Genomic DNA, 13,918 nt, shown 5'->3' with positions numbered 1-13,918 from the left:
AGTCTATTAAGTTGTATTAACTAACTATAAGTTGTATTAACTAACTACTGTCATGGTATCAAAATTGGCACGCCACGTCCCACATTCGAATCCCGTGAGAGGCAATAGAGAATGGGTAAGGTGGATATCAAAATACTTTCGTCTACTCTTATAAGTGATAACTTTTTACACCTAACAGATCGGTCTCTTAGGTATCTTTGTTAACCGTTGTCATAATATCAAAACTAGACACACCACATTCCGCATTCCGCGTTCAAATCCAGTGAAAAATGGTCAAGAATAGGCAAGGTAAACATCAAAATAATTTCATCCTTTCTTGTAGGCGGTAACTTTCCGTACCTAACAGATTAAATTGTTAGATTGTATTGGCTAACTGTTTAGTTTATTAGACAGAAAACAGGAAGATGGGTAAACTTACAAAAATTATTAAATGTGTAAGCATTTCTATTCCACATCATATGGACGTTTAAGACGAAAACTTTAATCGGGTAAAATTCATTTTCGTAAGGAACACATCTACATCGCTCTTCATGAAGATTTTCTTTTACTACCGAAGACACATCAATATATCAAAGCAAGACAATAGTCGTCTCACACTGGAAATTTTGCCTGTATATGAAGCTCCCCATAAAACCAGTGAACTCATTGGAAAAAGAAACCTGCTGTGCCACATGTGCACTCCAACGAAAAGCGGGTCAGAAAGAATGATATAAAACATCAGAATTTGGTGGGTGGGTGGGTGGGGGGGGGGGGTCTCCAACTCGGTGTGACTCGGGGGCCCCAACACTACTGAATAATGGTTGTCTCAGGCACCGTACCCGGAAAACCAATTTTCAGCCCCCCTGTGTACTAAGTTGACACATACAGCTCTTTAATCTATCTACAACTCCTGTTTTCTCACCAAAAATCTAGCAGTCGTATGGAAACTCTAAATCATTTTCAGCCACTTTAAAATGCTGGGGTTGTGCACCAGAACAACACAGATTCCACATCTTGAAATATCCTCTTTCCAAATTTTTTACCTGCACAGAAAACATTAGTCCATAAAAGACGAGATGATTACACCCTAAGAGATACGATGTTCTCCCACGATAACTTACCCAACGTGTTGCGTCGAATAATGGGCATGTCAGCCGAGCTGCCTTAACCTTGTTAGTAAGTGCCTGGAGTTTGGGACGATTTTCAGCCAGTTCAACAGCCTTATCTTCATACTCTTTCATGCTATCAAGTACAAAACCATAAAGTAAATTAGGATTAGTTTCCAACAAAAGAAGTACACCACAATAAAGAATCAAAATTAAATGCAGGCAAGGTAAAAATACAAAATTATAAATCCCACACTAGCCACCAATTCGGGGAGATGAACATATTCATAATATTCATAAACAAGCCTGGTTCTGGTCTAACCAAATTATAACCTGAGTAATTGGTTCCATCTCAAACATATTTGTAATATTTTATCATTGATTTTTAAAGTTCTTGTATTTTTAAAATTTTTTACACATCCACCACAATAATCAAAAACACCCATCTGATACACAAGCTTACACTAGTCCCACTGCCTATAATACAATTGATTATAAGAAGCGTCCACGATCAGAAATTACCTATTGACAATCATTTCCTCTCCAAATCCGGTGGCCAGACACAAAGAACCAGCAACTCTTGTTGCCATCTTCTCTAGTGGCAAGGTCACCATAGGCAACCCAGCCCAAAGCACATCTGTTCCGGTAGTATGTGCATTGCACAGAGGCCTGAACAACAAATACAATAGTTAAGCAAAGAAAAGAATCAGCAGATGTTTCCAAATATCATATTTTGATGAGATTGAGGTGCCATTTGGATAACAAATAATTTACTTACGTGTCAAGAAACAGATCAGCTAAAGCACTTCTTCTGATATGTTCATTTTTTGCAGCTACATCGGTAAAAATAATCTGATCTGAGTGCACCCCTTGAGCAGCAGCATCTGAAAGAGACAAAAGTGAAGAATATGAATAGACACACAACCACTTGAACTCGTGGTCAAAATTTTGCAAAACATAGCTATTTAACTCTTTGATTCAGCTGAATGCAGGCTGATTCTGAACCAGTACAGTCCGGCCAAAATAACCGTAAGGTTTTTGTTTTTGAGCAAATCTGAAACAACCAACCAGTCCTAGAAAATTGTATAAATACAACAGAGACGCACAAAGAACCTACACAGGTTCGATAAACTTACATGCACGCAACCTCATCTCCCCTGCAGCAGGAAACTTCAGAAGCCAAAGAGCACTATTAGGTACACGCATCAGAATATTGCACCTGAAACAACAATTAAACAACAATACACAAATTTAACCCAGGGCAAGAAGAAATATAAAACATAAATACATTTACCACCCAAGCAATCCAAATAGTGTTACCAAGTGTTGAAGATCTCAGGGTCCATTTTGTAAAGCTGATTAAAGCAGGCAAATATAAATTTATCCTCTGGCAATCCATAATCAGAACGCTTGTGTCGAAAGACTGGTTCTAAAACATCACGATTTTTCTAGGAAAACACAGATACACAAGCATTCAGTTTTGCTGCTCAAAGATACGTGACTTTTACAAACCTCAGATCAAGTGCTTACCTGTTTATAGTCATTCACAAAATAACAATGAGGGAGATGCACAAGCTTCTCCGAGTAAATATGTGCGAGCCTGAGGGGTGAAACAAACTGCAATTTAAACAGAAATTCAGTTTGTAAAGTCAAGAACTGGAACTAGAAAACAAAATCTTCAGCAACTGATCCCATACCTCATCAGTAATCAGATAGTCAATATAAGTGGCACCCGTGGTCCCTGGAAACCCCATATATGACACCTGAATAGGTGCTGGCTGCATTGCAAATATTTCATTCCTAGCACCCTATAGAATGTAATCCAAAACCATTAGTAAAGAAGAATACAACCACAGAGAAAAAAAAAATCAACGAATCTCAATGTCAAAATATAATACTACCACTCCCTAGCCTTCATACTGAACAATTGCAAGATAACAGCCAGAACAGTTACAGAATTTGCATTCTATATACAGAATTTGATCTTAGAGTTCATAATGAAAAAAGAATCATTCAGAAACCAAAAAAGGGAAATTTCTTCTTAATTAAGGTCACCATGAAATTGCAGAAGGCCTGTCATTACAAGAAACATGCATAAGCTTATTCCACAAAGATCAGAGCTTAAATTAAAGTGAGGCATATAGAGAAAACCTTGGTGTATCCATTGAGGTTGACCAGTATCTGTATCCTATCCTCATTAATCATCCGAGCAATCAGGTCAGAAGACATGGAAGACACATCTATAAAATGCTCTGCTTCAGACTGGATTCGTTGCCGCCACTCAGTACCATCATTTTGGCTTAGTGCATAACAAAAAACCTGCATAACATGTCATGTTGCAGCAATCAGGTCAGAAGACAAGGAAGATATCTATAAAATGCTCTGCTTCAGACTGGATTCACTGCCACCACTCAATACCATCATTTTGGCTTAGTGCATCACAAAAAACCTGCATGTCATATTGACAACTCCTTGAACTACAATACCAGGTCTAGAAACAAGCTGTGCAAGATGGGATTGTAAATGTAACTGAAAATTAGGATCTTCACAAACCTCAACATTTTCTCTGTTGTGCAAGCCAAACACAGAACCCATGAGATGGGAAAGCGGGTGATTACCAAAGTCACTGCTCACATATCTGGAGAGAAATCCACAAGATGTCAGATAATAATACCTGGTAGAAACAATAGCTCTGCCAACATCAAATGTTAATCTTACCCCACTCTCAGTCTTCCACTTCCTTTGTCACTTTTAACAGGAAAGCAAGGGGGGTGACTGAATGGAGGAAGACTATAACGAGAAGCTATAAGAGAACAGTGTGCTGCATACTTTCGACTGTAATGAAAGATAAAAGGAATTAAAAGCTGTTTTGTAAAACTGACAATATCAATGTTGAGACTGATATTCAAAATATTTTACCTGATTTCCAAAGCTAACAGGGGATCAAGTGGGTAAGCAATAGCATGGAATGGCTGAACACTTGGAAGAACTGACATCTGAGAATGAAGCAAAATTACTCTTAAGAGTATATAACCTCCACCAGGTAAGATCAATTAGTAACACAAAGAAGAATCTTCAGCCACTCACAAAATAGTATATACCTTTATTTGCCTCCTTATAATGCCTTCAACTTCAGAAAATTTGCTTTCACGATCATCCCAATTGCAGACACACTGCATAAACAGCAATAACAAAGAGCAGACACAGATGAAACCTATATTTATGGACGGTGAACAAACAGGTTTGACCAGGTTAATCCAAGCATCATATAGAACATGAGAAAATGTGCTAACCCCAGTTATTTAGCTCTTAATGAAGCACAATAGCTTTTCAGGAATATCTTTACATTAATTTTTACCTTCCACATGCACCACAAACTATCGAAGAACCAGCATTTGCAAAATTGCTATATAAAACCTATTCATTTCTTACTAAAATAAGAAAACGATAGATTCACCAATTAAATGGGGAAAAGAACAAACATAGTCGTAGTATGGCATTAGGCCAGGGATTCAAGGTATATATTAAGGGCAACCATGGGAACCTGAACACAAACTAACAATAGGAATTGAGGTGTTTCACTATGGCTGCTTGCTCTTTCACCAACTCGTCACCTTCCTGTTTTATTTGGTCAACAACACATCAATTTGATAGTTGGTCATCCAGAGAAAGAGGTGGATGCGTGCAGCAACAAAAAAGACAGACAACTTTTAGAAACAGCACCTCATTTTCAGGTCACAAAGCAAACAAATCTTCAATTTCTGAAAATAGATCAACAAGACAATGAAAAGGCACAGCTGGTATCAATGAACTAGAACAGTAAAATTTAATCAAAAGGAACCACAAAAGACCACTACTACAGGTAGCAATGCCCTTACATGAAAGGGATAGTATTTTTCTAAATACAAGTCCTTTTACAAAGAATTTATAACATAGCAACAGAGGGACATCTCAATTTATGCTTCTTGAAACAAAGAGACATAAAATGCCAAACATACATTTCAACTAAAGGACATCCCAATTTATGCTTCTTGTAAAGAAAGAATGACATGACACACCTATCTATCTCAGAGGAAGCTGCTGGAAACAGTCCTAGGTTGTATCAACATGCAAATGTAAGGTTTTACCTGTAAAGTGTGTAGCAGGTTACAAGTGGCCTCTGGAAAGTCAGGACGCAGTAACAATGCTTGGGTATAACTCTTTATTGCTACTTCAACAAGTCCACTGCAAATTTTACCCACCCAAAGAATTTCAACAATAGAAGTAAATTTAATCAGGAGTTATTTTTTAACTTAACTTAATCAGGAGTTTAAATGGGAGTTCAAATACATTTCAAGACTATTTTTTTAAATAACGATAAATTTTGTATTCAAGAAGAAGAGCTTAACCAATTTTGTAAAAGAAGTAGAACAACAACAAGAGACAAACTTGAAGACATGAGGCAAGGGCTACAAAACTCTTAATGTGAAGGAATAGCAGGTGAAAAAAGATAATTAGTTAATTTTAGTGCTCAAAGAAAAATGTCACAATCATATCACAGCTAGTAGCAATTCTAATCTCTAGAAATAAATTCAACCAAAGACTTTGCTTTACAGACACGGAATGTCCACGATATTTCTTCATCAGGAATATCTTCTATTGAAATTCCTTCAAATTGCATAACATATGAAAGAACCATACTAACCATCACCAGAAGCACAATTTTGGAAATAAGACACTGGAGATTGCTAGATAAACACAATGTTTCTGAAAGCAAGGAATATGACAGTTTGCAAATTTATAATATGTAATGCAATACAAAAAACAGAAATCTAGACCTGTCCTTGTATGCTGAAGCCAGGTTTGCATGAGCTTCAGCCATAGTAGGTCTGATGGCAACAGCTCGTAAATAGTCCTGAATTGCTTCATTAACCCTGCCAATTTCCTTAAATGTATTGCCCCTGTTAACAAGTCCATCAGCTGCCAAAGGATCAATGCGAAGTACTTCATTATAGCAAGATATTGCTTCTGCATAATTTCCCTGTCAGTGACAAGTAACATGTAAAGGCAGATTTAGTCCAATAATACAGAATAGAGATATTCTTTCTCATGGACCTAATACAAAACCCAAAGAAAATGTAGGCAACCAGATACCAACATCAATTATATTTGATGTTAGTATCAGTCTGAAGTTACTAATATTCCTAATAAATGTGTGCACCCCACAAATTTATTTCTCTTTGTTTGCATTTATACTTCCATTTGCATATCCCTCCTTTTGAGCTCCTCATAGTCTCTCTCTCTCTCTCTCCACAATTTCTTTAATTTTCCAGGCCACGAACAAGGGAACAAGAAAAAGCATGAGAGAGAGAGGGAAAGGGAGAGAAGAGAAGAGAAAAAGAGAGTGTGAATGTTTGTGTGTCAATTTCTGAAATATGTCAGCTTGACAAAGCTTTTTCAAAAGGATGAATATCTCAACATCTTGTGAAAATGGTGAATAACAGAGACCAAAAAAGACTCTATTTCTCACAGTCACAAACTGAGGATAAGATAGCTGCAAATGAAATTAAACCAAGGAAATGTATGACTGCCACTACCTGTTGTTTATATATAATAGCTAAATTGCTGAAAGGAGCAGACAATCCGGATGTTACAGCCAGTGTTGCCTTATAATATGTGGCAGCAGCACTAATCAAGTTCCTTCAGGAACAGAATAGAGATCTTAGAAGTTAGATGCAGTTCAAACTAGTAAGATAATTCCAAATGCAAAAGGATCTATAAAAAACTATAATCTCCAAAGGACATCGCTAAGCTACCTTTCCATGTATATATTCCCGAGGTTAGTAAGAGCCTCGGGGTGGTTAGGCTGGAATGCTAGGCAGGACTTCATCCATTGACAAAAAGAAGATCAGGATCCCATATAAAGAAAAGGACACAAAAAAGAAGTACCTGAAAACCATTTACTTCAATTAAAAAACAAGGAAGTATGGAAAGAATTAGAAACCAACCCGGTAGCAATTGATTGCTTCCTCCACTCTACCAGCATCTTTCAAGGCATTTCCCTTTTCATTGGAAAACAGTTGCAACAAATTATATTAGTACAAACAAGATTTTGCCACCAAAGAGAAAAAACCCTAATTTTTACAGGTTGCTCAAGGTAATGAAAATAAGATAGAACAAACCAGATTGTTGTATGCCTCCAAGAATGCTGAATCACAAGCAATTGCTTGCTTGTAATGGATAATAGCCATGTCCAGTTGGCCTTGCTCATAATAGACACTGGCTAAATTGCCTGCACCAGAAAGTCACGTGTTAATATTCAAACCACACAAATGGCAACCTACATGCATATTAATTAAAAATCTAGTCCCACTCACCATATGCCATAGAATAATCTGGTCGGGCCTGAAGAGCTCGCTGGTAGCACAAGATTGCCTCTTGAGGCATTCCCAAGGCCTGGAAAAGGGCAAAAGTAACATCTGTTTTTTCTCCAGAAACAAGTCCCTGGCATTTGGCTGCTATCCTGACCCTATACGCAGAATACATCATGATGACTTCTTACCTTGTAGACATTTCCCAGATTCAGGTAGGCATCAGCAAATGTTGGTTTGAGTTTTACTGCTTCCTGAAAAAAAAAAAAATATAAACAAATACCAGAAAAAAAAAGCAATAGATAGCTCCTGCAATAAAATCTCAGCAACTGGTATGGGCCCCATCACATGTATAGGTTAAACAATCTATTTCAACATCAGCTGTATGTATAGGTATAACCACTAGCAGTCAACACTTGGCTCATTACGCATATGTTAGGTCAAACAATCAATTGCACATAAGCTGCATGGATGCATACAACCATCAGCACTGAAGAAAATAATGAATTTATATATAGAAGAAAGGATTTTTTTCATTTGAAAAGAAAGCAATAAAGTAATGGTCTCATTTCAAAAGTTGTGCATAAAAACAAAACTACATGATCAAAGTCATAAATGGCTTACCTTGTAGTAGGCTAAGGCTCTGTTGAGATCCCCTGTCTCCATGAAAAGGCCGGCTAAATTGGACCAAGCGATTGCAAAAGATGGTTGTATCCTTAAAGCCTCAACATAGCAGTCATATGCCTGTTACAGATACCAGAAGCAAAGAGCACCATTATAGAACCCCACATAAGACAAAATAACATTAAAAGGAAGAACAGCTTATTGCAACTGTGAGCAAATATCACCTACCCCAATCAGTATGTATCCTTCCATTCACTAATCCAAGACAAGAATTATCATTATTGCAATACATTATTGATATCATATTTCTTCAGACAGTTAACAATATCCGTATTAACCACATAAGAATGAACGGCTACTGGACAAATTTAAAACACTTCAAAAAAAGTATTAACCATAGAATTAAAAGATGGCAGCATTCAAAATTTGAGAACCCACACATAATGTCTGGTCTCAAGTACAGTTTTCAACTTTCACATAGAAATATGATAATTTTTTATTTTTTTTTGAAGAAATATGATAACTATTGCTAGACTTCAATATGACATTTACCTCTTGCACTAGCCCCTGTGCTTTCATCAGATTTCCGAGGTTGCTATGGGCATCCACCTGCCGATCAAATAATAACAAATAATTTCCAAAAAGTGAAACAAGCCAGAATAATAGAATAACAAAAATAATATAAAACTAAGATTCACCAATCGTGGATTTAATGCCAGTGCTTGACGACAACACTGGGCTGCTTCATTAAGCCTTCCTTTTCTCATGTAAGCACTAGCTAAATTTGACCATGCATCACAAAAGTTGGGGCGAAGCTGCAAATCACAATAGGTAGAGGATGCAAAGTTCAATAACCTGAGCCATTCATTTTTGAAATAGCAAAAACCATATAAAATTGTGAGAAAGTCCAGAAAAAAATATAAATGCAGATAGGCCACTACTCAGCAACCAATATTTAAAAATTTGACTGGCGAACTCAACAAGAAAGGACCCCAAATCATACAGAAACTGAAACCTAGAAGAGATAAATTATAACCAGGAAAAAGAAGCTTCCCAAGCAATTCATGTCCAATACATTACTATAAAACTCACAGAATCATAGAAGTATAGTTGCCTTAAAATGAAAACAAATGAGAGGTAAACTAGGACAAGAAGTAACTGCCATGCACAAAGATTTATAATCACATTACTATGAGAAGCTACAGAAAACTGCCCCTAAAATATAACCAAATTCTTATCTTGAACATCATAAGCATAGCCACCCGCCAAAAAATGAACCTATCTTAAAATAAACTAAAAGAAAATAAACGCTATTATAAAATAATTATAAGCCAGAAAAATCAAATACAAAATAATTGCACAAGAACAACATGTCTAAAATTAAAGATGCAGATTTGGGAGCAAAGAATAAATAGAATACCCAAAAAAAATTTTAAAAAAGGAAACAAAAATTATAAGGATTTGCTTTAGGAAACAAAGAATACAAAGTGGTCCATCAAACATGAGGGCATCAAGGTAACAAAAAAAAAAAAAAAAAAAAACCGTTGAACAGAAAAGAATATGGCTAAAATAAGAATCCAGAGTTGCTTTCAGAACTTCTTTTAAGTAAATATTATTTTTGTGACAAGTTGCAGTTTTGTGTCACCAATACATAACAAAACTCCATCAAAATTTAATACTGAAATACTTGAAAAAAGTGGAAAGCATCATAAGGGCATCTGCTTTATAACCAGAATAGCCAGTCCTCCTTTCTCTTTTTCTTTTCTTTTCTTTTTTTTCTTTTTTTTTTCTTGAGAAGGAGGATAGCAAATATACCAAAAAACAAGAAATCCACTATTTTATGGGACTCTTGTTTGCCCATCCAATATTAAGGAGCTGAAGTCTAACATATGAGCTGAATTCTGATAACCAACTATTAGAACAACATCCACTAACAACAGCTATGAGATTTTCTACGTTGCTCCCACACATCAAGAAGAGCTTCCTTGAGAAGAACCCCAAAAAATGCTTCCTAGACATTGATAATGGGCACAAACATTTGAAAAAAAAAAAAAAAAAATTAGACAAGGTATCACCATTTGACAAATATCTTAGCTCGAATACAATTCCACTGGCTAGACCTCCTACAGCTGCCTATGTTGCACACTGTAAATTTTATCCTTCAGTAATAACCGTATCAAACTATCTCAAACATTGATTATTCATCCCAAAACAAGGTGTTTGTCGATTCCAACATAGGTCAGCTGTGTCAGATTTCTAGCATCAAAGTGCACCATAGGTACTACCAGAATAGTAAATACATGAACAGATTATAGATATGCAAAAAGACAACCAAACATCTCCAGACAAAACTGGATATAGATATGCTTCCTAGATAAAAAAAATTTCAAAGTCTCAATGCCATGTAAACATGGCAGCATGCCTCAAAAATATTATGTGCTTTCCCAGTAAGAATATATTGGTCACCATCAGTCAAAAGTATATTCAGCGCTTCACAGTCAGAAAACAGTCACAAGCAACAAAGAAAAAAAAGTTCTTAGTCGCAGAAGAGTTTTCATCAGCAGCTCATAACCTACAATTTGTGTCTTTATTTCTTTATTTATTAAAAAAAAAGTATGAACAAGTAGTGAACCTATACTTTACGACTTACTGGATAATCTTTCCAACTGATGTGGTCACCTTAACTTGAATCCTCCAATTTTTTATTTTTTTTCAATTTGAAACTACCATACATGAGAATCATTGGTGTCCAATTCACCTTCCAACCTGATATCAAATCTGACTTTTTGTTCGCAATTCATTCTTTTGTCTCTTCGTGCTCAAAGGCTGTGTTCACAATGGATTCCATAGAATCAATGTCTTATGAAAACCATCAAACAGCTTTCATTTTTTATAACACCACCAAACAGACTAAGCTAATGTGTTTTCTTCATATCTTCATTGTTGGCTCGCTTCAACTACGAAGTCAACAGCCAAACTTTAATCACAGTCTAAAGTTCACTGCTTCAGCCCCATCAGAATATATATATATATATATATATATATAAAGAGAGAGAGAGAGAGAGAGAGTGCAAAACATGTGAAACGCTATCTCAGCCGTCCAATCTTTTTGTATTGGATCAGCCGCATGTACACACACACACACACACACACACATATAAATATATAAGGGTAATCGGCAGTCAATAAAATCTCCAGGTAAAAAAGGGTACAAAATGGTATACCAATTTCAGCCGAACAATAAAATAATTTATTGGTCTCCGATAACAGACACGCCAACTTGCTTTTAATAGACCAAACACTACTACAAGATACAGATATGTGTGCGTCTAAGTATATGTATATATAGAGAAAGAGAATGACAGAGACATAGAGAGTGTTTGGTTCCTATGAGAACATTCTTGGAACTTCCAGTCAAGAAACATCAAAGGCAATAATACAAACCTCAATAGCAATCAAATAATAGCGAATAGCAAGATCAATGTTGCCTTTCTCCTGTTCAAAGATATATCAAGAAGCAATTTCAGTTAATATTCATTCAACAGCAACTTAAAATTTTTCTGTAACCAGAAACTGATACTGGACATGATTTACCTTCCAAGCGTTTGCCATGTTTCCATAGCACTCTGCAAAATGTGGCTCAAGTTGAAGAGCATCTTCATTCTTTGTGATGCACATATCAAAATCATGTAACTATAGGAGAAGTATAGTGCAAATTAAAGCACATTCTCGATTTATGAAGCTAAGGAAGAAACTATTCATATTACAGTTAGAAGACAGAGCAAACTAAGCACCCATTCTGGTGACATGAAATATAGATAAATTCACCTGATAGTGGATAGCGCCAAGAAGGAGAAGATTATCAGTTCGACGAGGGTTTTTCTCATAAACAGCATTGCTGTGCTCCAAAGCTTGCTTATAATGCCCAGATTTGTACTTTTTATGAGCAAGAGTCAACAGTGCATCCTCATCAACTGAATCAATGAAAAACAGGTCATAAAGAAACATATAAAAAAAGCACCAAATTGCTAAATAACTAAATGCTTAAAGGCCATAATGAGATATGACTGAATATTCAACGTTCACAACCAAGGTTACAGCTCCTGCATGAGGGAGAAAAATAACTTAAAACAGACGAGCAATTTGCTACAACAGACTTCAAAAAGAGCAAGGAAGGCTTGATTTTAAGATCTGATTTAAAAAAAAAAAAAAACTACAATTAACATGGAGAAGGATGGACATAAGAGCCAATGAAGACAAACTTCATAATTAGCCAAGAGAGTTTAAACCAATTTGGAAGAGAAGTGAGTATACATCTAGCATTCAAAGCCCAACGGTATAAAATCAGAAATCAATATCACTTAAAGATTATTTCAACTTTCAAGAAGCAACAAGCAAGTTTACATTAACCAATATCGCTCATTATCTCAACTTTCAAGGAGCAAGAAGCCCGGTGTCCAACATTTGCCCAAATAATTTAAACTGGAGCCGTACAGTAAGAATTTGTAAAGCAAAATCGGATGCAAAACCATTCGCAAAGACCCAAAAGGTCACAAGCTTTCCAAGCTGGGTTCATAAAAGACGCAGGATAAAGATACAACTAAAAAATCATGTCCCAAAATTTTGGAAGAATAGAGACTGCTAAAGATTGGCAAAACTTCGGGAATTGTCTTCAACATAACAGGACGGCTTCGTAAAAACTTCGTTCCATTTCAGACACTCACCAAGTTCATGAATAAAGGAGCGATAGCAACAAACACACACACACACCAATAAAAAAATACAATATATTCACAGAGGTTCTCTTTTCAAAAAAATGAAATCCAGAGGCTCATTAGTTACTTTTATATTAAAACAGTTTGACCAGAAATTCAAATTTCTCAAGCAAATCGCATCGCCAAAAATACATTTCGACATGTAGACAGTGATTTTTAACCGAGTGGCTGAACTCAAAAAAAGAGAAAAATAGAACAGACCCAAAAAAGAAAAACCTATTCTTCAGCAACTATAATTTTGGACATCACATCAGTTTCCAGTTGAAAAAAATCAATTAAATATCTCTCAACACAAGAATGAAGTATAACAAGAAAAAAAAATACATACAGACAATTCAACAAATTGTCAAATAACCAAAAAAAAAACTTCACGTGAATCAGCCGCCTGAGCGGGCTTGAGATCCGACTGCAAAAGGAACGCATCATCACGATCCGGCGCATTAAAAGCAACCCTAGAAAATCCTCCAGCACAACCGGTCGAAGCGAAAAACTGATGATGATGATGATGATGCAGCTGCTGTTGCTGCGCATCGCTCTGCAGCGACAGCATCATGGTAGCGCGCCAGGCTCAGTGGCCAGTCTCGGCGGATTTTGCCGCCACCTCCCTCTCCCTGATCGGAAAAGCCCGGGACGGACCGCGCGAATTCTCGGCTCAGTATAGTGCTTCTTTCCACGTCACACAAAACAAAAACAAAAACAAAAACAGAGAAGCAGGTCAAAATAAAATTTAGCGCCGTAATTATTCTTCCCTATCCAGTCTCCAGATTCCAGAAACGCCTCGCCTCGTGAAAGGGACAAGTCAGCACCGTCGTTAAACACCGTGCGACACTCACTAGGCGAAGCGATCCCCACCGTTGATTCGAATAAGTGATAGTACAAGTTTCAATAGCTCGTGAGAAGAAGCGCGGGGAGGGTGGGTATCGACAACGTGGAAATCTTGTGCGGAGAAGGTAAGGCGGACGGTGAGATCTCAAGTCTCGGGTTCGAGAGGGAAGCGCGGCTTGGTTTAAGCCGTCGGATCAGATTTGCAGTGAACTACCACAACCTGCGGTTTGGATCGTCAAGCTCTTTTCGTCAGCCAAAA

General features: G+C 36.7%; 1 protein-coding gene across 1 annotated transcript; it reads right to left on the bottom strand.

The window, feature by feature from the left end:
* Positions 1–489: 489 nt before the first annotated feature.
* LOC137962036 (probable UDP-N-acetylglucosamine--peptide N-acetylglucosaminyltransferase SEC) lies at positions 490–13,618 on the bottom strand. The gene is made up of 28 exons (XM_068808747.1): positions 13,207–13,618; positions 11,888–12,033; positions 11,654–11,752; positions 11,504–11,554; positions 8,758–8,874; positions 8,612–8,668; positions 8,060–8,179; positions 7,627–7,689; positions 7,442–7,520; positions 7,247–7,356; positions 7,073–7,126; positions 6,881–6,948; positions 6,662–6,764; positions 5,903–6,105; positions 5,213–5,309; positions 4,187–4,258; positions 4,005–4,081; positions 3,804–3,920; positions 3,639–3,723; positions 3,237–3,404; positions 2,783–2,893; positions 2,616–2,702; positions 2,406–2,533; positions 2,222–2,304; positions 1,864–1,969; positions 1,608–1,754; positions 1,101–1,221; positions 490–1,022 (listed from the first exon to the last, which is right to left on the bottom strand). The coding sequence occupies exons 1-28, from the start codon at positions 13,385–13,387 to the stop codon at positions 909–911; spliced, it is 2,964 nt and encodes a 987-aa protein (XP_068664848.1). The 5' UTR covers positions 13,388–13,618; the 3' UTR covers positions 490–908.
* Positions 13,619–13,918: the final 300 nt, after the last annotated feature.

Source organism: Aristolochia californica, unplaced genomic scaffold (assembly GCF_029961685.1).
Source record: "Aristolochia californica isolate CCGP_79_NKW_82.1479 unplaced genomic scaffold, dmAriCali1.0.hap1 SCAF_4, whole genome shotgun sequence".
NCBI lineage: Eukaryota > Viridiplantae > Streptophyta > Magnoliopsida > Piperales > Aristolochiaceae > Aristolochia > Aristolochia californica.
The sequence above is the reverse complement of the archived record's forward strand: the minus strand, read 5'-3'. Positions and strand labels throughout refer to the sequence as shown.

Bases quoted from the DNA above. Each gene is read 5' to 3' on its own strand.
- LOC137962036 (XM_068808747.1), bottom strand. From the start codon at position 13,387: ATGATGCTGTCGCTGCAGAGCGATGCGCAGCAACAGCAGCTGCATCAT. The intron at 4,082-4,186 runs GTATATACTATT...CTTCATTCTCAG, and splicing joins TTATAAGGAGGCAAATAAAG to ATGTCAGTTCTTCCAAGTGT. The intron at 3,921-4,004 runs GTAAAATATTTT...CTTTCATTACAG, and splicing joins CTGTTAGCTTTGGAAATCAG to TCGAAAGTATGCAGCACACT.